Source organism: Fusarium proliferatum (assembly GCF_900067095.1).
Source record: "Fusarium proliferatum ET1 genome assembly, contig: FPRO_scaffold007, whole genome shotgun sequence".
Taxonomy (NCBI): domain Eukaryota; kingdom Fungi; phylum Ascomycota; class Sordariomycetes; order Hypocreales; family Nectriaceae; genus Fusarium; species Fusarium proliferatum.
In genome coordinates this window covers 2,363,023-2,386,091 of record NW_022194796.1, presented here as the reverse complement: position 1 = coordinate 2,386,091, position 23,069 = coordinate 2,363,023, and the positions used below count along the sequence as shown (strand labels likewise).

The 23,069-nt window shown below is 48.8% G+C and overlaps 10 protein-coding genes across 10 annotated transcripts; 6 read left to right on the top strand and 4 right to left on the bottom strand.

Annotated features, from left to right (window-relative positions):
• Positions 1 to 7: 7 nt before the first annotated feature.
• On the bottom strand, positions 8 to 1,102 carry FPRO_07364 (uncharacterized protein; the record flags this gene model as incomplete). Its single annotated transcript, XM_031234587.1, has 1 exon — positions 8 to 1,102. The coding sequence occupies one exon, from the start codon at positions 1,100 to 1,102 to the stop codon at positions 8 to 10; it is 1,095 nt and encodes a 364-aa protein (XP_031084310.1).
• A 421-nt stretch (positions 1,103 to 1,523) lies between these two features.
• FPRO_07365 (uncharacterized protein) lies at positions 1,524 to 3,467 on the top strand (the record flags this gene model as incomplete). The annotated part of the gene is made up of 5 exons (XM_031234586.1): positions 1,524 to 2,380; positions 2,432 to 2,528; positions 2,715 to 2,986; positions 3,034 to 3,356; positions 3,403 to 3,467. The coding sequence occupies 5 exons, from the start codon at positions 1,524 to 1,526 to the stop codon at positions 3,465 to 3,467; spliced, it is 1,614 nt and encodes a 537-aa protein (XP_031084309.1).
• Positions 3,468 to 3,652: 185 nt separating this feature from the next.
• FPRO_07366 (uncharacterized protein) lies at positions 3,653 to 5,077 on the bottom strand (the record flags this gene model as incomplete). Its single annotated transcript, XM_031234585.1, has 2 exons — positions 3,653 to 4,977; positions 5,035 to 5,077. 2 exons carry the CDS (start codon positions 5,075 to 5,077, stop codon positions 3,653 to 3,655), a joined length of 1,368 nt encoding a protein of 455 aa, XP_031084308.1.
• A 597-nt stretch (positions 5,078 to 5,674) lies between these two features.
• On the top strand, positions 5,675 to 7,600 carry FPRO_07367 (uncharacterized protein; the record flags this gene model as incomplete). Its single annotated transcript, XM_031234584.1, has 3 exons — positions 5,675 to 5,800; positions 5,858 to 6,255; positions 6,307 to 7,600. 3 exons carry the CDS (start codon positions 5,675 to 5,677, stop codon positions 7,598 to 7,600), a joined length of 1,818 nt encoding a protein of 605 aa, XP_031084307.1.
• Positions 7,601 to 8,138: 538 nt separating this feature from the next.
• FPRO_07368 (uncharacterized protein) lies at positions 8,139 to 13,144 on the top strand (the record flags this gene model as incomplete). Its single annotated transcript, XM_031234583.1, has 14 exons — positions 8,139 to 8,273; positions 8,330 to 9,332; positions 9,394 to 9,627; positions 9,680 to 10,362; positions 10,420 to 10,582; positions 10,634 to 10,876; positions 10,922 to 11,120; positions 11,175 to 11,324; positions 11,394 to 11,458; positions 11,517 to 11,701; positions 11,759 to 12,066; positions 12,151 to 12,360; positions 12,423 to 12,603; positions 12,677 to 13,144. The coding sequence occupies 14 exons, from the start codon at positions 8,139 to 8,141 to the stop codon at positions 13,142 to 13,144; spliced, it is 4,227 nt and encodes a 1,408-aa protein (XP_031084306.1).
• A 941-nt stretch (positions 13,145 to 14,085) lies between these two features.
• On the top strand, positions 14,086 to 16,026 carry FPRO_07369 (uncharacterized protein; the record flags this gene model as incomplete). Its single annotated transcript, XM_031234581.1, has 7 exons — positions 14,086 to 14,211; positions 14,258 to 14,328; positions 14,381 to 14,672; positions 14,727 to 14,798; positions 14,849 to 15,586; positions 15,636 to 15,740; positions 15,793 to 16,026. 7 exons carry the CDS (start codon positions 14,086 to 14,088, stop codon positions 16,024 to 16,026), a joined length of 1,638 nt encoding a protein of 545 aa, XP_031084305.1.
• Positions 16,027 to 16,054: 28 nt separating this feature from the next.
• On the bottom strand, positions 16,055 to 17,305 carry FPRO_07370 (uncharacterized protein; the record flags this gene model as incomplete). The annotated part of the gene is made up of 1 exon (XM_031234580.1): positions 16,055 to 17,305. One exon carries the CDS (start codon positions 17,303 to 17,305, stop codon positions 16,055 to 16,057), a length of 1,251 nt encoding a protein of 416 aa, XP_031084304.1.
• A 373-nt stretch (positions 17,306 to 17,678) lies between these two features.
• FPRO_07371 (putative acetyl-CoA C-acyltransferase precursor) lies at positions 17,679 to 19,059 on the top strand (the record flags this gene model as incomplete). Its single annotated transcript, XM_031234579.1, has 4 exons — positions 17,679 to 17,822; positions 17,880 to 18,517; positions 18,567 to 18,968; positions 19,020 to 19,059. The coding sequence occupies 4 exons, from the start codon at positions 17,679 to 17,681 to the stop codon at positions 19,057 to 19,059; spliced, it is 1,224 nt and encodes a 407-aa protein (XP_031084303.1).
• A 147-nt stretch (positions 19,060 to 19,206) lies between these two features.
• Positions 19,207 to 20,767, bottom strand: FPRO_07372 (uncharacterized protein; the record flags this gene model as incomplete). Its single annotated transcript, XM_031234578.1, has 6 exons — positions 19,207 to 19,421; positions 19,472 to 19,765; positions 19,818 to 20,322; positions 20,375 to 20,495; positions 20,547 to 20,578; positions 20,630 to 20,767. The coding sequence occupies 6 exons, from the start codon at positions 20,765 to 20,767 to the stop codon at positions 19,207 to 19,209; spliced, it is 1,305 nt and encodes a 434-aa protein (XP_031084302.1).
• Positions 20,768 to 21,152: 385 nt separating this feature from the next.
• On the top strand, positions 21,153 to 22,976 carry FPRO_07373 (putative succinyl-CoA:3-ketoacid-coenzyme A transferase, mitochondrial precursor; the record flags this gene model as incomplete). The annotated part of the gene is made up of 7 exons (XM_031234577.1): positions 21,153 to 21,426; positions 21,473 to 21,667; positions 21,723 to 22,106; positions 22,154 to 22,495; positions 22,546 to 22,643; positions 22,697 to 22,736; positions 22,789 to 22,976. 7 exons carry the CDS (start codon positions 21,153 to 21,155, stop codon positions 22,974 to 22,976), a joined length of 1,521 nt encoding a protein of 506 aa, XP_031084301.1.
• Positions 22,977 to 23,069: the final 93 nt, after the last annotated feature.

Genomic DNA, 23,069 nt, shown 5'->3' with positions numbered 1-23,069 from the left:
TCCGTGCTTACTTAGTATGAGCCTCAAGATTCAGGAGGTCTTGCTTATCACCGGTATACTGAACCTTCTTCATCCACTCCTCGACACTCTTGAGACGATCCGGCACGATTCTATCCAGAAACTCAAAGTCCCTCTGGATCAATCCAGAGTTATCGCTGGGACTAGCCTTGTAGAGGTTCCACCAGTTCTTGAAGTTCTCCCCGTACGTCATAAGCAACCCGCTGTCATCCTTGACAGACTGGAAGCCGATCTTTGTATCGGGACCGTTTGGTAGTGCCTTCCAAGCAACAGAGTTCCAAATGTCAATGGGAACGTTGGCGAAGCGACTTGTTTTCCCGCTGACCTTCTCAGAAGCTTTGGCGATATCATCGCCGGTCGCGAGAACAGTGGCAATGCCGAAGTCCAAATGATTTGACTCCTCAGGGTGCTGGAGGGCCCAGTCGACGTATTTGCCAAAGTCGCCGAGGTGAATAAAAGGGATAGAACCTTTGTCGAGAGGAAGCTGGAAGGTGAGAGAGCCGTCCTCTTCAATGGCGGGTGACATAACTGCAGAGAGGAGTTCCATGTATGGGCCCGATCTAATTATAGTCCACTGCATTTTCACGTCTTTCTGGGCATGGATCCAATCTTGGGTATGTGTCAATAATCTAGATTCGGAAGTATAGATGTTGGCAGGCAGCTCACCTTGGATTCTAGCCTTGCCTTGATAGTGGCCAACATAGAGGTCAGGATCATAGTTGGTCTTGGGTCCAACCGAATCGAGACCACTGTAAACGAAGTGCTTGACTCCAGCCCTAGCAGACAACTCAAAGAGTCGGACACCCCAATAGATCTCGGCTTGCTCTCCAAGCGCGAATCCGTCTGTGTTTACCAGAACGCAATCAATCTCCGAGGCCGCAGCAAGAAATGCTTTGGTGTCATAGCCAGTTGCGGCGTCGCTAACAGCGATCTCGACGTTAGGCAGAGCCGCTAGTTCGACGGCCTTGGGGGAGGTCGCACTGCGGGTGAAGGCTGTGATATTGTATTGTCCGGTGCTGGAAAGGTGACGGAGGATTGCGCCGCCTTGAGCTCCAGTGGCACCGACAATGAGGATTGACTTCATGTTGTTAAGAGGACTTGAAGGTTTGTGAGTGAAGAGACGTTTGTGATGCTGTATGTTTTGTTGTAGTTGGGTATGATACTATTGATGTTATTCCTGGAGAAAGCGAAGAAGATATCTCTTTATATATGCAATTGTACTCTATTTTCACTTACATCGTATAACTACTATCTACAGTGGAGCTTTATAAGCGGAGTGCTCACTAATATTCTGTTTAGTGATCACCTGGCGATGCGACCCCATCACCAAAACCCCGAAATGACCGCAGGATTTACCGCACTGCTCCAGACCACCAATTAAGAGCCCGGATCATGCTGAGTCAGTGTCCTCGAAATATTGTAGTGCCGCCAAAGTGCCGCAACATCCGCCACCACGTCTGCTTACGATTCATAGTCCGCATGTCATCATAACAGCACATGCCACAATGTCGACTTCATTGCAACCAACGGGCAGATTTCGTGTCTCTTGTTTCCATTGTCGCGACAGTAAGCGACGCTGTGACAAATCATTGCCTGCATGCCAGCTCTGTCGTCGCAAAGACCTAGAATGTCGCTATCCGCAGCGGCGCGGGCAGAAGGCCGCTTCACCGATTGATGATGCGCCCAACACAGATGACGCTGCCGCAAGGAGGAACTCACATAACAGTTATCCTGATACGATCCAATGTGAAAAGGCAGAAGAGCTGCGCATCGCTAGGGCCATTCATTTCCTGGCACCAGTCCTCTTTCGCGATCTCCATCTTCAACTGCCACGTATGGAATGGGATATGCCAGCTGAGGTCGAGTTCCAACTTGGGGGTCGTCAGCAGATGCAAGACACGACAAAGGAATTTCTTTTGTTGACGAGATCATGGATGCCTATAATTAATGGGAAGCGCCATCTAGCTGCTGTCTTGAATCCGCTGGCCCCGCTACGACGTCCAACTGCCCTCCTAGCGTTGTGCATGAAGCTATGCTGCCTTTCAGTCGACGAAACAAAAGAAAAGCGCGAGCTATACGACCTGGTGAAGAAATTCTATGCCGAAGTTGAGGTCCAGGAGGACTCGTGCGTTCAAGTCATGCAGGCGGCCGTCTTCATCGCAGTCTTCGAGATGGGTGATGCAATCTTCCCGGCTGCTTACCTGACTGTCGGTGCTTTGGCAAGGTATGGCATGGCTATGGGAATGGACAAGATCAACCAGGATGCACTGGGTAAGAACTGCGGTACCGTAGCCATAGGCGCATCGTGGGCGGATATTGAAGAAATGAGGAGGGTTTGGTGGGGCACATTGATCCTCGATCGGTATGTCAATCGCTATACACATTACGCCCTGTGCTAATACTCTCAACGAAGCTTAGTCAACATGTCTCAACCATCTCGTGGCTTAAGCACGGCCGATCCCTCATTCGAGGACTTTCTCCCCGTTGACGATGAAGTCTTTCACAACCAAGTATAAACGCCCCTCCCCTAAGCAAGAAACTTTAGGACCTCTATCCTAAGTGCTGGAACGATTTTGGCAAGCTTGGTGTTACCTTGAGTGGTCTTTAGATCATTTATGTTCATCATTTAGAATAAAAGCCCTTGGATTTTCTCCTTTACTTACTTACAAGGCCCGACTAACTAGATATTCCAACAGTCGTCTTCACCCGAATGTGCCACTCGCATATCTGAGGGTTTTACCTTCAAGATGGGGTCTTTCGCACGGTTATGTCAAGCCACCCATCTCATCAGCAAGTCTCTCGCATTCTGTCGTGTTGCCTCTGATAGCAGCGAAACCGTGTCACAGAACAGTCCGCCTGAGGAAGTGAGACAGCTATGCCGCACACTCGAGTCCCTAGTCCGCGTCAACGAACTCGAAGTGACCAGTCGTCAACTCGCGTTCTGTAGTCAGAGCTCTGTTTCACACCTGTTGGTCACCTCCAACCCTTTCAGAGAGGAATACTGACTTTGACGAGTGGGATTCTGCTACTGCAGCAGCACTATTGGCGACAAACGGGCCACGAGTCACATCATGATTCGATACCTAATGTCTTCCCAGAAACAATTTCAGCCCTCGAGACTCTGGATCGCATCTCGAAGACCCTACGCGAAGGCGGCTACGATCTATGGCAGCATCTTGAAGACGGTCGCTGTTCTCTGTTTCTGGTTGAACTGGTCTACCAAGGCATGTTAGTCCTGTTACGAATGGGTGAAGTATGGCTTGCGGAGGACGTTCAGAGCAAGAAGGACTCACTAGGCTGGCTTCTCTCGCATGTGGGGAAGCGGTGGCCACTCGTCGGTAAGATCATTATGCACATATTATCCCCTTGCTAATACCGCCACAGCCGTGTATAAGCGAATTTTGGAGGCGAGGGAGAGTATTCTAGCTGTTGAAGATGCTCTAACGTAGCAAATTAACCTCACGAGAAACCTGAATGAACAGAATAACTGTTTGTTTCTTCGAGGAGTTGGGGGAATAGTCGGAATCAAAATGGAAAATATTGGTCGCGAAGGCGTGGTCAGATCATACATGGAATAATAGTATAAAACTCTCTTCGCTGACTTCCGCTATGCTAGAATGCAAATCTTGATATCCTACAACTTCGATGTGACACCCTTGGAAACAGACTTATAGGTCTGCTCAAACCGCTCTCTCGTATCCTTGATACAATCATGCTCATAAATCATCTTCTGCACCTCCGGACTAACCCATCTATCCGGCACAGGCGCAGTTCCCGTCTTCGCAGCAGCGGCAAACTGACGATCACGCTCCTCTCTAGCATTTCCCGCACCCAGATGCAAAGCCTTGGCAGATTGAACCGCCAAGTCTACCAAAGTCGATGTACGAGGTTTCCTCAAAAGCTCGTATACCTTTAGTGTCTTTTCGATGGCTTCCCTGTCTGAGCCGTCGCCTGGCATTAAGCTCAATGCTTCAGCGAGCGTAGCTGCATCTTCGATTGCCATTGCAGCGCCTTGTGAAAGATGGGGTAGTGTAGGATGGCACGCATCGCCTAGCATGGTAACTGCACCACATGTCCACGTTGCTAGGGGCTCATGACAGCGCAGTTTCCACTCAACGACATCTTCACCAGGAACAAGGTCAAGAAGTTGTTGAACGATGGGGTTGAAGTCTTCAAAGACCTGCTTCATGGCTTTTTTGCTTCCCTTGTTGGTCCATGTAGCGTTGGTAGCGCCGGCGAAGTTAATATCAGGTTGAACTGAAGCAATATTGAAGATGGAATGATTGTGAATAGGATAGGCGATGATGTGTCGGTGTTCGCCTATCCACCTCCGAACGGTGTTGCTGTTGAGCATGTACATCAGGTACGGATGTGGTTCCAACAGTTCCCGGGGCAGGAGAATTCTGTAGGCCGCTGTTCCGGTCTCAAGAATGTCTGCTGCCAAGTTCAGATGAGCGAGTATCGACTCTCTAACCTTGGACTTGATACCGTCAGCGCCGATGAGAATATCCGTCTCAACAATCTGCGGTTTCCCATTCTCATCCTTCACAATAAACTTGACCTTCCCCGGCCCAAAGTCTTCAACATACTGCAGGGTTTTCTTAAAATGAAACTTGACCGCCGGCTCCGCCTTCGCAGCATCATAGATCCCCTCAGCCAGCGAAGCACGATGACCTGCATAGTGGGGATACTCATACTTATCCCCTATATCAGTCATAGAAACGCGCACAAGAAGTTTATTTGAGGCGCCATCATGGATGACGACTTCTTCTACTTGTGTGGCTTCGTCTTTGATGGAGGATTTGGTCCAGACGCCGAGTTGGTCAAGGAGGCGGATCATGTTGGGGGCCATTTGGATGCCGGCGCCGACGAAGCCGAGGGCGGGTGCGTCTTCGTAGACATGGATGTTTGTGAAGCCTTTCTTGGCGAACGCCAAGGCAGCAGCCAAACCTCCCATTCCTGGATGAAGAGTTAGTTGTCATTGGATGTAATTTGTGTTGGTGAACGGGATCATACCTGCTCCAATAATAGAGACCCTGAGATCGGTCTTGTTGGTCATGGTGATATGCCGCGAGATAAGAGTATGGGGAATGAAGTTTATCTTTTGCTGAATGTCTCTTAGCCAAAACGCAATTTAATTAATTCTCTCACGCCTTTTTATCCCCAAAGCTATCGTGAGCTGCATCCTGGACCGTAATGATTATCGCATGGTGAAGAAACATGGCTGGAAACCTCGGTAGACATATCGGCCGTCCCACATCGGAACCCCGCCGAGCGATCAAAGGTCGGCAATTGCCCTGTAATTAGGTCTGTATATCAAATCACGGCTGAAACGCAGCCCAACACCGAATCCAGAATGGCTTACTTCTGCTTTCAACGAGCTACAGGATATCACATGCAGGGGTCCAGGGTAGTCTCCCCGCACTCTGTCAAACTCTATCCCCACACAGCAAATCGAGGACCCCACAAGCGCTAGCGAACCCCACAAAGTTAAGGCATCGGCAGTTTAAGTCACTCCAAGTCCCGACTATTCCGTTGATAAGGTATAATAGGAAAACAGGACCAAGCTCCTGAACATCATCGCTAGGGGCAATACTACTCTGTTTCATCTCACCTTTTCTTTTCCACAACAAGAAACCTCGGTTAAGTGACCACCATGGCCAAACCGAATACTTTATCGCCCGCCAAAGTCGAACTTGAGGATGATCCTCATCGTGCTGCGCTGGAGGATAATCCCACTACGCAGCCGAAAACAGGAGCCCGAGTATGGATTGCGATCTTTGTAAGAAAACCCCTGTGGTCGTATAATCTCGGAACCGGAACTGACACCGGCCAACAGTCAATGGCATTGTCCTTTGGACCAGCCGTCGGTCTTCCGTTCGTCTGCGTTGCTAGTATCGTTGTGCAGATCACGAATGAACTTGGCGATGCGAGTCAACTGCCGTGGGTCGTAGGAGCATGGTCTCTTGCCACAGCCTGCTCCTTCTCCCTCGGTGGTCCCTTTAGCGATATTTTCGGTCGCCGAAGCATTATCCTTGCCGGTCAAATTATCGTCTTGATCGGCAACATTGTGGGAGGAACCGCTCAGAACACTCAAAGTATAATTGCAGCCGAGACCTTGGTCGGTCTTGGTGCTGGTTTTGTGTTTGTGGCGTATGCAGGTGTACCTGAGATGCTTCCTAACAAATGGCGGTCTCTCGGCTTGGGCATTCTTGAGGGAGGAATTGCTCTTCCTTGGTAAGTTGGATCAGCTCCCAATTATCGAGCTTTATTGACGTACGATGTTAGGGCCGTTGTGAGCGTTCTACTTGCCAATGCAATGTACAAGTATGCGACCTGGCGATGGCTCTTTTACCTCGCCATCATCGTGCAGGCTATATCCCTGGTCGGTACAGCCTTGTTCTATTGGCCAACAACTCACCCCCAGGGAGATTTCGAGAAATCGCGCTGGACTCAGTTCCGTGAGATTGACTGGATTGGTCTTGGCCTGTTCACAGCCGGACTCGCCGTATTCTTGATCGGCTTGACCTGGGGCGGCACCACTTCTCATCCATGGAAGAGTGCCAGCACAATCGTACCCATCGTCCTCGGACTATTCACCATTGTCGCTGCTTTCATCTACGACTTCTTCATCGCCAAAGCTCCTATGTTCCCCCTCAGTCTATTTTCCACCATTCGTGGCTTTCTTCTTGTCATCGTCGTCTTGTTCATTTCGGGAATGAACTACAATTCCCTTTCTGCTCTACTTCCGCAAGGCTCTCTTTACATGTTCACCACTGACGGTATTGAGATTGGTGTTCTAGCCCTACCCAATACTCTGATGCAAGGTGTCTGTGGTTTTCTTGTTCCCCTCTTCTCTCATAAGATCGGTCACATCAAATGGCAGTTTGTCGCTGGCACAGCATTCCAGGCCATCTTCATCGGCGCCAGTGCTGCCACTGTCAACCCGAACCACAAACTGGCCTGGGCATTTGTACCAGCTTTTGGTGTTCCAATGTTCGTTCTTTGCACCATCTTGGGATATTCCATAGCTAGTCTACATGTGCCCCATTCTCACTTGGGCCTTGCCATGGGTCTACTTGGAACTTTCCGATCAGCCGGCGGTGCGGTCGGAAATGCCATCTTCAACACTATCTTCCAGGATAAGTTCAAGACCTACTCTGGTGAAGAGATCGCTCGCGCTGCCCTCCAAAGTGGTCTGAACGCCACTGACCTAGGACTCATCATCCCAGGAACCATTCAGCACAACCTCGGTGTCCCTGGTGCCCTCGACGCCGTACCCGGCATGACACCAGAGATCCAGGATGTCCTTCGCCATGCAGTCAGACAAGCATACGGTCGAGCATTCCAGTTCGTGTTTTACATCACAATTGCGTTTTCAACTGTTGCTGTTATTTGTGCCTTATTCGTGGAGGACCCAACTGCTTTTATGACAAATCATGTTCAGTCTGCTATGGTCGGTCGAGGTCACAGCGGCGTTGTTGATGGAGCTGCCCCGGTCACGAGTACCGATGACAAGCCCACTGAGAGCCATGATGAGAAGAGTGATGGAAATACTGCAGGTGGAGTGAAGATGGCTTGATATGTGAGCTGGAAAGATTGTACCGTCGTCGACTCTGCGATTAGTGTTCCCGACGTTCGTCTTTATCGTTGAACTCGGGCGTCTTATTCTTATTTCCATGGTAGTAGAGCCGACGTAATATTGACAGACAACTGCAATTTAAAATGGGTTCTGATACCGTACGGCGCCATACCTATCTAAGAAGGTGGTAAAACTCACCGTTGTTGGTTTCGCTCTCGTAGATTCAAAAGGCCCTTCTGTGTTGTGTTCCCTGCTCCGTTGTACCCATCAGGAATTGATCCTGTTGGTCGCCAGAGTAGATAAGCCATATGGCGTAATCCTATGATCTGACCGACCCACTATTACTTCTATTTTTACCGTCTCGTATCTGCATAGGATCTGTTCGTCTCAATAGCAGTTAATCTCTCCTGCCCCCTCAGACATAGAAACGAATCTTTCAGGTTCCATTCTGCAACACCTTGAAGGGATCACGGAATAATACATGTCCTCATTTCTAAGCATTGTCTCTGTCACGATCTTGTACTCCCACTCTCATACCATGAACAACGACGCGATTGGCCCGGTCTCGGGCTTTCTCAACGCGACCTTTTCTGTCTTAATCTTGTTACGCCTATGGCGGCTTCGGAAAGAGGATATTAAAGTCATCCTAGGATATTCTGGCTTCTCCTTGCTGGTGCAGACTCCCTCAATTTGTATGACAATATGAAGCTGACACCATGTACGGTATAGATAACAACAGGCCTGCTTCTCTTGTCGAATCTTTATTCTTTGACAACAGATATCTTGCAGCAAGATCGCTATCACGTTGTAGTGTCAGTTGCCTCTGTCGTCGCTACAGCGCTTCTTTGCCCTCTGCTGTACCTGGAACATGTGCGCTCAACCAGGCCAGCCGATCTCGCTGTTATCTTCTTGCTCGTATCTTTGGTGTGTGACTTGGGTGCTGCTCTACAAGAGGGTCCCGAGGAGTGGTTAATACCCACCACCAAGATTACTCTAAAGTTTCTTCTTATCGCCGCAGAAAGCCGAAGCAAACAAGGGATTCTCAAGAGTCCCTACTCTTTCCAATCTCCAGAGCAGCTGGCAGGAATTCTTAGCAGAACATGCTTTTGGTGGATGAATCCCATTCTCGCCTTGGGGAACCAGATCATTCTTTCCGGTGAAGATCTTCCTCCGATTGACCACCTCCTTACTTCGGAAAAGCTCCGTCATGATGGCTTAAAGGCGTGGGATCAGAGGGCCAGACCATTGACCAAGATAACATTACCCATCTGCCTAGTGAAGAGTATGCTACCTCAGTTCATGGTACCAGTTGTCCTACGATTATGCCTCATATTCTTTCGTTACGCGCAGCCGGCTCTCATTAGCTCTGCGGTTCATGAACTAAGCAGCCACTCCGATGGAGGTAGGCTTATGCTGATCATGAAAGCCGCTATGGTCTACTTCGGTTTAGCAGTTTTTGAAGCAGTTTACCACCATCGGTTAAACAGACTCAGCATCATAACCAAAGGGACACTCATCGGGCTTATCAATAACGCAGCTCTGCGGCAGTCATCAAGCAGCTACAACGACGGTATAGCCCTAACTTTAATCAGCACAGATACAGAGAGCGTCATGAGATTCTCAAGTATGTTCCATGAAACTTGGGCACATGTACTTGAGGTCATAATCGGAATGGCAATGTTGGCTCGACAAATTCGCTGGGCCGCCCCAGTACCTTTAGTGATTATCTTCTGTGAGATATCCAGATCAAGTGTCGATTAGATAGAGGTAGCTAATGAGTCTCTGTTCTACAGTTTGCTCTCGAATGAGTCGTTACCTTGCCAGAAACCTGCAAAGCAAGCAGAAGGCGTGGAATGAAGCGACACAGAGACGAATCTCTCTGACGGCATCTGCGATCTCATCAATGAAGGTGATGAAGATGCTTGGACTTTCCAGACAAACTGAGGTATTGATTCAGAAGCTTCGAGCCCAAGAATTAGAGATGGCGAAGAAAGTGCGGTGGATGATGGTCGCGTATAACGCCAGTGGTGGGTTTTCACGATGATCTCTTCACAGGTCTACCTCTGCTAACCATGATAGCTAATGCGCTCGGAATATTCTCTCCTATACTAACATTTGTCATATTCGTGATGTATGCTAACGTACGTGGGTCGACTCTGGATGCCGAGACTGCATTTACGACGACAGCGCTTCTTGGGCTAGTGACCCACCCAGCAAACATGATCATGACGATTGTGCCTCGTGCCATTGGCTCTTTGGCCGCTTTCGGAAGAATTCAAGACTATCTTGTCCGGCCTGGTCGAGCTGATGAGAGACGCTTGTTCAAGCCAAAGACAAAGGTCGATGATTCTTCATCAGCCATTTGCTTTGAAGCTGTCACTGTTCAGTCCCATTCACAGTCACGTCCAGTCCTCGATAACATCAATTTCACTTTCAACCAAGGGTCAATAGTCATTTGCGCTGGGGCAGTTGGAAGTGGGAAGACAGTCCTCGCCCAGTGCATTCTAGGCGAAATACCAGCTTCGAGTGGGAGAATCTCAGTGTCCACCCAGCGGATCGCTTACTGCGAACAATCACCCTGGTTACCGAGTGGTACTCTGAAAGAAGTGGTTTGTGGCTTTGGGAAGTTTGAGCCCGGTTGGTATAGACATGTTGTCAAGCTTTGCTGCCTCGATGAGGATATTTTAGCCTTGCCGCTCGGTGACAACACTGTCATAGGCAGCCGGGGCCTGAAGCTCTCTGGAGGTCAAAGACAGCGTTTGGTATGTATTTGAATGTATCTCCATCATTGAAGGTTTACAGTGCTAACTATGGACTAGGCACTCGCCCGTGCTTTATACGCTCGGGGCGAAATTGTGCTTCTTGACGACAGCTTCTCAGCTCTAGATCACAACACAGAAAGAAAGGTGGTTTCTAATCTTCTAGGAACTCAAGGGCACTTCCATAAGACAGGCACTACAGTCGTCTTAATTGCCAATTCTAGTGAGTACCTAACAGTATCATTCGCGAGGTATCGAAGCTCATAGGCTTTAGCGAAACACTTTGACCTGGCGGACTCGTTGATCATTCTGGAGAGTGGAAGAGTCACATACCAAGGGTCACCAAACGCAGTAAACGAAGAAGCGGCACATTTGCGTCAGATGAATGTCCACGTTGCAGTGGCTGAAACCAACACAGGTCTTGTCAAAACGAACAAGACAATCCAGGGCCAAGCTCTCGAAGTAACTGAGGCTGTGGCTGATTTGGGTAGATCAACAGGAGATTTCACTCTATATGGTAATGCTAGAACTTGAACGATATGAAGGTCACTGACTTTTATAGGATATTACCTGAGAGCTATTCACCCACGGAACTTCTTCATACTACTCACTTGCACAGCTTCATACTCATTCTTTGTGACATTTCCACAGTATTGGCTGCAGAGGTGGACGGAGTCACCAGGCTCACAGACGAAATTCTATATCGCAGGATACCTTATCCTTTCACTGCTAGCCTGGGTAGCCACGAATGGTTCAATGTGGTAAGCCATTCGGCCTCTGAATATACTCACACACGGCTAATGGTTCGTTCGCAGGTCTACTCATATGTTGATTGCGCCAACGTCAGGTGATGAGCTTCACCGACGATTACTCTCCACTGTCTTTGGGTTTGTAGCGCAATCCTGTGAGGGCCTGACTAACAAGTTGCAGTGCTCCATTGCTGTTCTTCTCAATTACAGAGACGGGTTCAATACTGAATCGGTATCCCTCACCACTTGCCTGTTATTGCTTACCGCTTGGCTGATGAGTCTCAGGTTCAGTGAAGATATGCAACTAGTTGACAAGAGCCTGCCTCCAGCAATTCTCTCTCTTTGCAACCGTCAGTACCTTCAAACCTCAAGTTATATACATTATGAAACGTTTCTAACTGTCTGAAGAAATCTTCAAGCTTCTGGTGCAAACCACTCTCCTTTTCAGTGGCCAAAAACTGCTGGCTGCCACAATTCCATTATGCGTTTTGGTAGTCTACGTTGTGCAACGGTTATATTTGCGAACATCTCGGCAACTTCGCCTGCTTCAACTGGAATCACAGTCTGCTGTTTACTCAAGCTTCCTTGAATCCGTTAGTACTATTAACTGCATTCTATGAAACACGGCTCATTGTCTCCTCTATTCACAGGTCGAGGGTGTCGTTAGCATCCGCTCGTTTGGCTGGGTGAAGCAAGCAGAGAGTACTAACATGAACTGTCTAGATAAGTCCCAGCAACCAGCCTACATCCTTCTGTGTTTACAGATCTGGCTCAACATTGTTCTAGACTTAGTTATTGCCTCTATAGCAGTGATTTTAATCGCTTTAGCAGTATTCTTAGAGGGAAGCACAACGGCCGGACAGATCGGCATGTCTTTGAACGTTGTCCTTGTTGCCAACTCGACGCTCTTAGCACTTGTCACATCTTGGACGAATTGGGAGATATCTCTAGGTGCTATGTAAGTCCAATTTCACAGCTTTGTCGGACCAACAACAAGCTCTCATTATGTTGCTGGCCTTTTCTTACTGAATCACCGTTGCAGATCTCGTTTGAAGACGCTGGAAGAAGAGACAGTAGCAGAAGAGCAGCCAGTATGCGGAGGAGTAGTCCCTGAGACTTGGCCCTCACGTGGTGCGCATCAGGTCCATGACCTTATGGTCTCTTACGAAGAGACGCACGTGCCTGCATTGAAGAACATCAACCTATCCATTGAGCCCGGTCAACATTTGGTAATCTGCGGTAGGACTGGCAGGTACGTCCTCTATTTGCAACCCGTTTCTATCCTTTGGGGATGCTGCTGACAGGCTTTCTTAGTGGGAAGAGCACTCTCCTCCTCGCGTTTCTCCGCCTTCTCGACACCCAATCGGGATCTATCGAAGTTGATGGCATCGACTTAAGTCAGGTTCCACTGTCAACTATACGAGAACGATGCTTCATTATTGTTACGCAAGATCCATTTCTGCTCGCACAGGCCAGCCTTCGGTTTAATTTGGATGTGAGTACACAATCGCGCGGGAAACCTGCGGGCGAACTTACATTAACGAATTACCTTAACTTTCTCTCTATAGCCTTCGGAGACTCTTTCCGACATTGTAATCCTGAAGTCACTTGAACGAACTGGGCTCTGTGGACATTTCGACACTCATGTGCAGGCAAAGCTGGCAGATATCCTGGACAGTCCTCTCAGTTCGTTGCCTCACATGTCAACTGGCCAGACTCAGTTATTTGCCTTAACCAGAGCCCTCCTACGAGCAGAGCATTGTTCAATCACCGGAACAAAGCCCATTCTGCTTCTGGACGAGGCGACATCATCGGTTGATGGGCTGACAGAGTCAACTATGCGGCGTGTTGTAAAAGAGGCATTTACTGATAACGGACATACTGTGATCGAGATTACCCACCGTTTGTCTGGCTTGAAGGACATCGCTCAGACGGCAGGTCATAACCCGGAAGTGAGCGTGGTCCTTCTTTCGCAGGGGGGGATTCAGAGACAGGGAAGAATTGAGGATATGCTCGACTTTGGCAACGAGTCTTAGATAGACAGGGATAAAACCCTGATTTCTGATCATCTCAAAGGCACAGCGAGTTGATGAGCTCATATCATGCCCACCAATAAACATAGCCCGTTAGATTACAGTATTGAAACGACTGCATGACAGGGTACGAAAGTCGACACACAACGGTATCAAGGGTATGTCCAAGTGTCACACGCAAGTCACATAGTAGCACTGACATCAACAGCTCCAAGACGTATGCAAGTTGTTGACCTGATAGTTTGCGATAAAGACCATCGTCTCCAAACAACTACCCTTTTTATACAATGCATCCCCCAATGTCATCTCCATTCCAAAAAGGGAAACAAAAGTGACCAAGAATGCCGCGATACCGCTTGCGGCACTGATTGTCGCAGGCGCCGCAAGGTCTAGAACCAGTAGCATCGTCATTCATTATCATGGGCTCGACCAGCCTATTCCAGCATAGCTCGATCGCTCAGCCGGGAGCCGATGCCTGCTTGTTCCCTGAGTGATGATTGGTTCATGTGGTATCAGCGAGGTCGGAATTCTGCGACCGTCGGCTGGAAGCTTATCTTCAAGCGTTTGTCTACTAAGTTAGTGTCGGCCAACCCCGCATTCGCCGTCAACTAGTCGAGATACGAGAATGGGTTGGATATTTAATATGTCTCTATGTCCCGTTAGTCTTGGCGATTTAGATACTTTCATTTACTGATCTTTCACCTTTTTTTTTTGGCCCTTACCATCAGCCTTATATAAGGCCATTAAGCTTTTAACTTATACCTTAAAGGCTTAAATAATAAGTCCCCTATCGTAGGCCAGCATCTCTGAAGTCAAATATCTTGCAAGGTTCATCTACCTCAGTGGCGCAATTGCTACCATAACCAAGGAGTATTAATACCGCCTGCAGGTCCATCGGTAGCTGTGTCAGCCTTTTTCCTTCACCCTAGGCTCGATCCTTAATCATGCCGCCTGAAGAGAGCACTTTAACGATTGATGTCTTGCCTCCGGGCACGCAGCGCATCAATGACTTGCAAGCTACTCATATCGTGCTGGCTCCTCGGCCAACTTCAGATCCCAATCAGCCTCTGGTATGGAAACCCCCATCTAACAAATGATCTACTCTAACGTTTTTAGAACTGGAGTACAATGCGCAAAACTCTCCATATGGTCCTTCTTTCTCTTTACTCAATGATGATGTTTTGCATGTACGTCTTCAGCCTCTCTCTATCCCCCAAACGCTAACCAACGTCCTTCAAGTCCCTGCATGAGCGTCCCATTCTGGCAGAACTTCAACGAAGAGCTCGGCATGAGCTATGACATGCTGAACAATGGATACGCAGCAAACATGGCAGGTCTTGCGACCGGCTGCATCATCTTCATCCCTATTGCCCTGCGCATCGGCCGTCGACCAGTATATCTTGTTACGTCGTTGATCATGTTTGGTGCTGGGGCGTGGCAAGCTGAGACGCACACTGTTGGGGATATGATTGGTATGAATACTATCGCAGGCATCGCTGGAGCTGTCAATGAGGCTCTGTTTCAAGTCACGGTAAGTTTCTATTTAGCTGGAACTAACGCGAACTCATGCTTATCGGTATGGTAGGTAACAGAACTCTTCTTCGTCCATCAACGTGGAACAATGAATGGTATCTACTTTGGGATGGTCCTAGTAGGGGTGAGCAATTATAGGGTCCCTTCACTGCTGTCACTCTCTAACAGATACAGAATTACCTTGGACCTGTCTATGGCGGCCAAGTTGCTGTGACAATGGGTTGGCGATGGGCATGCTGGTCCGCCACCGTTTTCACGGGCATCGTCACCGTCCTCATGTTCTTCTTCCTCGAAGAAACCAAATACATCCCCGCACCACTCAACGGCCACAACCCCAGAGTCACCGCATCCTCCCCCACCGATAACGAGTTCTCCAAGGTTGACAGCACCGGAAAGGCACCCTTACCAAACGATGCACCTACCAGTATCGACTCTATGGACCAGCAGAGCGATACCGCCGAGATAGATCACAGCATTCCCATGAACTCTTACTGGAAGCGCCATGCACTCTTGACATTGGATAAGCACGAGTCCACTCAGAAGCGAACGTTCTGGAGAGACATATACGAACCTTTCCAGCTCCTTGCAACATTCCCTGCCGTCATGTTCGCTGCGTTACAGTATGGTTGGAGTATTGCCATGCTCGCCATTTTAGCAGTAACACAAAGTTCACTGTACTCCATTCCGCCTTATAATTTCACAACAGCTGGTGTCGGAAACATGAATATTCCTCCGTTCATCGGTGCCATTCTGGGAGCTCTATTTGGAGGGCCACTCGTGGATTGGTCGATTGTGCAGATTGCCAAACGTCGTGGAGGTATTTATGAGCCCGAGACACGACTCTGGCTCTTCCTGGTTCCTGGATTATGCATGACGATCGGATGTCTCATGTATGGGCTCACCATTGCCAAGGTAAGTTCTATCCAACATTCAACAATCTGAACATACTGACAGTCTGTAGGGAATGCCTTGGATCATCAACGCTGTAGGCTCAGGATTCATTGGTTTCGCCATCGGAGGTGGCGGAGACATGTCCCTCACATTCCTTCAAGATTCTCACGAGCATGTAAGCTATTCCAACTCCAATCGTCCTGCCATCGACTAACCTTCTCGCAAAGATCATCGGACCTGCTCTGACAGGCGTTGTTTTTGTTCGTAATGTCATTGCGACCGGCCTAGTTTTTGCCGTCACACCCTGGATGGAAGGTATGGGCGTGTACAACATGTACGTGGTCTTGGGCTGCATTTCTACTGCCATTGCTTTGACCTGTGTACCGATGGTGATCTGGGGTCGTATGTTCCGGGTTCGGTTGGCGGGCAAGTATGAGTATTTCACCAATAGGCAGTATTAGAAAGCATGTCATTCTTTAAATACAAGTCCTATCGTCTTTTGACGCACATGCTGAGTATCTCCATGACCTGACTAGCCTCCGTGATGGGGAATGCATTTGTTTGGATCCATATATCGTCCAGACTGTTCCGGGCAAGGACCTCAAGCTTATCCTCCCCTACTCCCACTTCTTCAAGGGATCGAGGCATACCCAGGGCAGAAATAAACACGTCCAAGATGTCGGCCAAGCTTACCGCGCTCTTATCTAAACCTTTCGCCTGCAACAGTTGCCGAACCTCATCCTGTTGCAGCAACAAGTGCCTTACAACTTCCTGTCTCTCAACATTTGCCTTTCTATCATAATTGAATCTGCACACAGCAGGTAAGAGTATACAGCTCGTTTCACCGTGACCAACGCCAAGAGGCCCAAGTTGATGTCCAATAGCATGACTCGCACCGAGTGGCACACCACTTGACACGGCACCCATCGACGAGACAACACCCTGATGGCATAGATGTCGCGCTTGTAGAGACTTTGGATCCGCCTTGCTAGCCAACAGACCACTTACAAGTTTCACAAGACCCTTTTTAGACCATTCATCAGCTTTGTCGTTTGAGACAAGCGAGCAGAGCGTTTCGACGCAATGGTCAACAGCGCGGATACCTGTGCTAAGCCAAACCCACTCGGGAGTTGTAAGGCACAGCTCTGGATCTTGGATGACAAGTTCTGGGTCGACGCCCTCGCAGTGAAAGGTTCTCTTTGCGTGGCCTTGGGATTCTGTTCCTCCGGCGATGGCTTGAAACTCGCCACCTGACAGTGATGTCGGGATATGGATTAAAGGAATGGTAGGTTTGGATATGTTGTTTCGCAACGCAGAATTGCTCTTTGGTGTTCCCCACAGAGTGTCCATTTCCTTCTCCGATGTGACTGAGTTGGCTAAAGCGAGCCTCACCAATTTGGCGGCATCCGTTAGGCTGCCAGCGCCCAATGTCACGAGGCAGTCAATGTTGAGGTTTGAAGCATCATTGACGACTTCGAGAACTTGCACAATCGGCGTATGCGGACTGATTCCAGTGCGAATTCCCACAATTCTACTGCCAAGTGTTGAGCGAAGCCGATCAAGTGCGTCGGTATTTTGGGCTAGAGATTTGGAACAAATCACATACACCCTGGAACTGGAAAAAGTATCGCGACAGTGACGTAAGCAGGCCTCGGGGAATTTGAGCCCGTATGAGACTTTGGGCGTCTCTCGACCTTCGTAGGCTGGATAGCATACTTCTTTTCCGAACGCGAAACTCATGATTGTTTGCAATTATGGTGTCTGGCACCGTGGAAAGCTGCTCAGTGTGCAAAAACTGAATCAAGGACAAGAATACAGGGTAGGGTAGAGATCCCCTCTCGCTGAAGTGAGCTTAGCACAGGCATGGCAAACACGGTCCACTTCCCCCACATGAAACGCGCGTGACGCGTGTGAACTCCTCTCCACATCAACATGGGGAGCTCCACGTACGGAATTACGGATATAGACTGCTGTAGACATGATGTGGGACGCCAGAACAGGGATAGCGCCCAAGTTGCGAAGCGAAGCATCACCAAGGCCATGGATCTGAGTGTTATCGGGAGAGAGCATTGTTGCAGTTGAATGTACCCAAAGAGGAGAGAGGAAAAAAACAATGGCTAGTTTTACAAGACATTTGAAAGCTCTGTCGACAAAGTCACCCAGTGATATAGTCATCTTATCAGCTGTTCGCAGTCCCATTACACGAGCATTCAAAGGCGGTTTCAAAGATGCGTGGCCAGAGGACATTTTGGCGCCGGTAAGTTGATCTCATCATATATTATCGCAGGCGTTGTGGCTCTGATATACTCTCTAGGTTATGGCCGAGGCGGCACTGCGGGCCAAGATCGAAACGGGAGACGTCCAAGATGTTCTGATAGGGAATGTGCTCGCAGAGCTAGGTTTTGCCAAAACTGGTAGAATGGCCCTCTTGCACGCTGGGTTCCCAACATCAACGACATTCCACACGGTCAATCGTCAGTGCTCGAGTAGTCTGCAAGCTCTAACTCACATGGCGCATGCAATCCAAGCGGGTCAGATCGATGTCGCTCTCGCTGGAGGCGTCGAAAGCATGTCGAAGAACTATCAGTCTCGCGGAATACCCCAAGACGTGGGTCCAGCTCTGCGTAACACAAATGTTAAAGCAGCTGCCGACTGTCTCATGCCAATGGGTATTACGTCGGAGAATGTTGCCAGGAGATATGGAGTTGATCGTAAGATGCAGGATGAGTATGCTCTTTTGAGTCATACTCGTGCGAATGAGGCACTTGAATCTGGTGGATTTGATGCGGAGATAGTGCTGATTGAGTACACGGCGTATGATAACGAAACCGGTGAGGCTTCGCGAGTTCGAGTCGCTGCAGATGACACTATCCGGCCAAATGTGACTCTGGAGAAGTTGGCCAAACTCAAGCCAGCATTTCTAGAGGACGGTGGCAGCACTGCTGGAAACTCGTGAGTATCGTGCAGCCTACATATTCTTAGCTTTACTAATCACCTGCAGGTCCCAGATATCCGACGGCGCATCAGCAGCCATCCTCGCCCGTCGCTCATGGGCAACCGAGCGCGGCTTGAAACCCATAGCTCGATTCCTCGGAACTCAAGTCGCAGGCTGCGAACCTGATGAAATGGGCATGGGGCCTGTCTATGCCATTCCACGACTGTATGAACATGTTGGTATAGAGCAGAAAGACGTTGATGTTATTGAAGTCAATGAAGCATTTGCAAGCCAGACTCTCGCTTGTATTAATAAACTTGGCTTGGATGTTGATAGGGTTAATCCCAATGGTGGTGCTATCGCTCTTGGACATCCGACTGGAGCGACTGGAACGAGACAGCTTGCGACGCTGATTGCTGAGCTTGGGAGAAGGGGGGAAGAGATTGGTGTCATTAGTATGTGTGCTAGGTAAGACCGTCCATATTGCCTTGATTGAGTGGATGCTAACAGGCTGTTTAGTACTGGAATAGGCGTTGCATCCGCCATAATCATGGAGTAGTTCAATAAGACATTTCATCTGCCATGCAATTACTTTGTTCGCACCTTGTACCTACTAGGTTCATGTAGATGATTGTAACTGTGACAGACAGAGTGTTGAATGCAAATGATAAACAATTATTGCTGTACTAGTGTGTACAAATTCTAATCATCCACCGACGGCCTTCTTGTCTCTTAGCCTTTCGATCTCAGCTGTGTCCAACCCCAGTACGTCTCTCAATACCTCATTTGTATGCTCACCCAGTAAAGGTGGCGGCGTCCTGATCGAAGGTTGGGTTCTGGAGTACTTGACAGGGCTGTTAAGCACCTTCAGCTGGCCACATGCAGGATGTTCAATCTCTTTTATCATATCCCTCGCCACCACTACGTCGCCATCGTCAGCTAATTATCCCTATTTGATGAGTGCCACTTACCGTGTGAGTGCTCCAGTGTGTCCTTGATATCGTTGATCTTGGCATATGCCAGACCGGTACCCTCAAAGATATCGAGCCATTCTTTCGATAGCTTAGAACTCGTAATATCTTCGATCATACGCTCGAGTACATCTCTATTCGCTACTCGCGCTGAGTTTGTAGAGAAGTGTTCGTCCGTTGCCCAATCGTCTTGACCAAGACATTTGCACAAAACGCCGAAAAGTCGGTCATTGGCCCCGCCAATCAAGATGTCGCCGTCTTTGGTGCGGAATGCGCGGTATGGTACGACGGATGCTAAGCGCTCTCGTCAGTTCAAGTATAGATCACTTTATGGGGAGCGACTCACGATGTGATGTTCCGTATCGTCCACCATCTCTCTTCCCAGTCACTAACACAGATTGCGCCATGTTTGCTAGGGTCGCAACTTGACAATCGCTCAGGCACACATCCAACGCCTGTCCTTGCCCAGAGTGACTCCTCTCAATAACAGCTGCAAGAATGCTATTGACTGCATATAACCCAGTAGTTAGGTCAGTCACCGCAACACCGACTTTGACCGGTGGTCCATCGCGTGGACCCGTGATGTGCATCAGACCCATTTCAGCTTCGACCATGACATCAAAACCTGCCCGACTACTGTAAGGACCTGTCTGACCATATCCAGTTATGCTCGCGTAGATAAGTCGGGGGTTAGTCTTGGAAAGGGTATTGTAGTCGAGGCCGTATTTCTTCAAAGTTCCGGGCAGGTAGTTCTCGACGATGACATCGGCTTTGGCAGCGAGCGTTTGGATCAATTTTGCACCTTCTTTTTCCTTGAATGAAACTGCTACAGATCTCTTATTTCGGTTCACCTTTACACAGCGTGATAAGCATAGAGTTCTCGTCTGACAGCGCAACACTTACCGATAAATAATACGCACTTTCGCCCTCGCCGCCTCGTCCATCTTTATAAGGTGCAAATGGAGGCCCCCATGCTCTCGTATCATCGCCTCTTGTTGGATGTTCGATCTTGATGACTTCGGCTCTATCGAAACGTTAGAAATGGGATGTATTCGACAAGCTATTTGCTACGAACCCTAGATCACCAAGAATTTGAGCGCAATATGGCTTTCTGGTGTTAGCGCGAGCTCAGATGCTTCGTACAACTGCAATACTTACACCAGCGAGGACTCTAGATATGTCCAAGACTCTGATCCCCGTCAGAGGCAATCTTGGGGTGGCCGCTGTCGCATTGCATCTTCTGCTCAAAGCCGAGCGCCAAAGCGGGGCAACAAGTGTTCTTCGCATGGTCAACATGGCGGTGAAGGCATAACACTCACTTCAATATCCACAAGGCGTCGAATTGGCGAAATATCGAAGCTGAGTCGATGTGTATAAAAGTAACCGTATACTGTTCTTTGGATGTATAAGCATTTCGCCTCGGCACTTCTGGTGCTAAAGTCCCACATACGGCAGCAGTCAATATTTCGCATGTGGGGTTTACGCAGTGACGCTACTATACCCTTGTCCATGATGGGAACCTTCATTTACAACAGGGCAATTGACTCATGAGAGAGACAAAGGTTGTATACCACTTTTACCTACTGTAAGCTCAATCCTGCGGCACACAAACTGAACTTGACATTTCGATACATACACTTCATACGACCGTTGGACTTGTTTCCTTGAACCGAGAACCATGATGAGCTCAACGTTCCGTGCACAGGCTCCTACCCGCCTATGGACCCTTGCGCAACGTAGCTTCTCAACCTCCACCGCCTTACGAAGGATCAACAAGATCTGTGCCTCCGAAAACGATGCCATCAAAAAAGTCAAAAGTGGATCGACTGTTCTGGTCGGAGGCTTTGGCTTTTCTGGTGTCCCCGAATCACTCATCGAAGCTATTGCCGCGCGCAAGGATCTCAAAGATCTGACCGTTGTCTCAAATAATGCGGGCATGCCTGGTGTCGGACTTGGTACGTGCACTGCTAACACTGCTGATCACCAAGCTAACACCGGCAGGCCGATTGCTGGAAACCCGACAGATCAGTAAGATGATAGCATCTTATATCGGAGAGAACAAGGTCTTTGAGAAAATGTATCTCAGCGGAGATCTTAGCCTCGAGTTGATACCGCAGGGAACGATGGCGGAGAGGTGCGCTTCTGGGGCAGCTGGTGTACCAGCGTTCTATACTCCAGCTGCCTATGGCACTGTTGGTAAGTCTATCAAACACTGCTTAGTGGCGAGCTGCTGAAATCTTTGTCTATCCAGTACAGACTGGCGAATTACCTGTCCGGTACAACAGAGATGGCTCCGTAGCGCTCATGTCACGACCTCGAGAAACGCGTGAGTTTCACGGCAAGAAATACATACTCGAAGAAGCCATATTTGCCGACGTTGCTTTGGTCAAAGTTCACAAGGCCGATAGGCTGGGCAATTGTACATTCCGGAAAGCACAGAACAACTTCAATGAAGCGATGGCGAAGAATGCAAAGTTGACGATTGTTGAGGCTGACGAGATCGTTGATGTTGGGCAGTTGAATCCCGAGAGTGTTCATATTCAAGGAATTTATGTCGATGTTATCATCCAGAGTACGAGGCCGAAGAAGATTGAGAAGTTGACGTTTGCTCAGGATGCCAAGAGTGAAGGTAAAGGTAAGTGAAACCCCGTCTGCTCTCTAGACTAATACTGAGGATTACAGTTACAAACGCCAACCAAAGACGAGAACGCATCATCAAGCGAGCTTCAAAAGAGCTGAAAGACGGTATGTATGTCAACCTAGGGATCGGCATGCCGCTCGCAACACCAGGCATGCTTCCAGAAGACTTGGAAGTCATTCTACAATCGGAAAATGGCATCCTAGGAATGGGCAGATACCCAAACCCTGGGGAAGAGGATCCAGACCTCATCAATCCCGGCAAAGAAACCGTAACATTGAACCCTGGGGCGTCAACTTTCGGGAGTCATGAGAGCTTCGGTATGATCAGAGCTGGAAAGATTGACTTGACCATGCTTGGTGCACTGCAAGTCAGCCAATATGGAGGTAACTTCTCAGATCCTATGCTTTCCTGTGAGTGGCACTGACGCGTGAAGACCTGGCCAATTTCATGCTACCTGGAAAGGTGAAGGGTATCGGAGGTGCCATGGACCTAGTCGCCAGCCCAGAGAAGACCAAAGTCATAATCACCATGGTATGTCACTTATTATTCTGGATCAAATTTGAGCGACAGACTCACACATCTAGGAACATGTTGACCGCAATGGAAACCCAAAGATCCTGGAAGGTAAGTCGGAGTCTGCGATGAACAAGCCAGAGTTGCTGACGCCCACGGATAGAATGCACATTTCCGCTCACCGGTCCTCGATGTGTATCCAGAATAATCACCGACTTGGCCGTTTTCGATTGCACACCTGAGGGTCTGGTGCTTAGGGAGCTGGTGGATGAGGTTGAGTTGGACGAGCTCAAGAGCAAAACGGGTGCGGCATTCAGGATCGCCGATGACTTGATACCGTACCAGACATAGCTTTGAAAGGAACAATGAGCATGTTATTTGTAAAATCGTTGCCTTTTCGTTATTGAAGATCAAATCCATAATATTGGTACTGAAAATCTATTG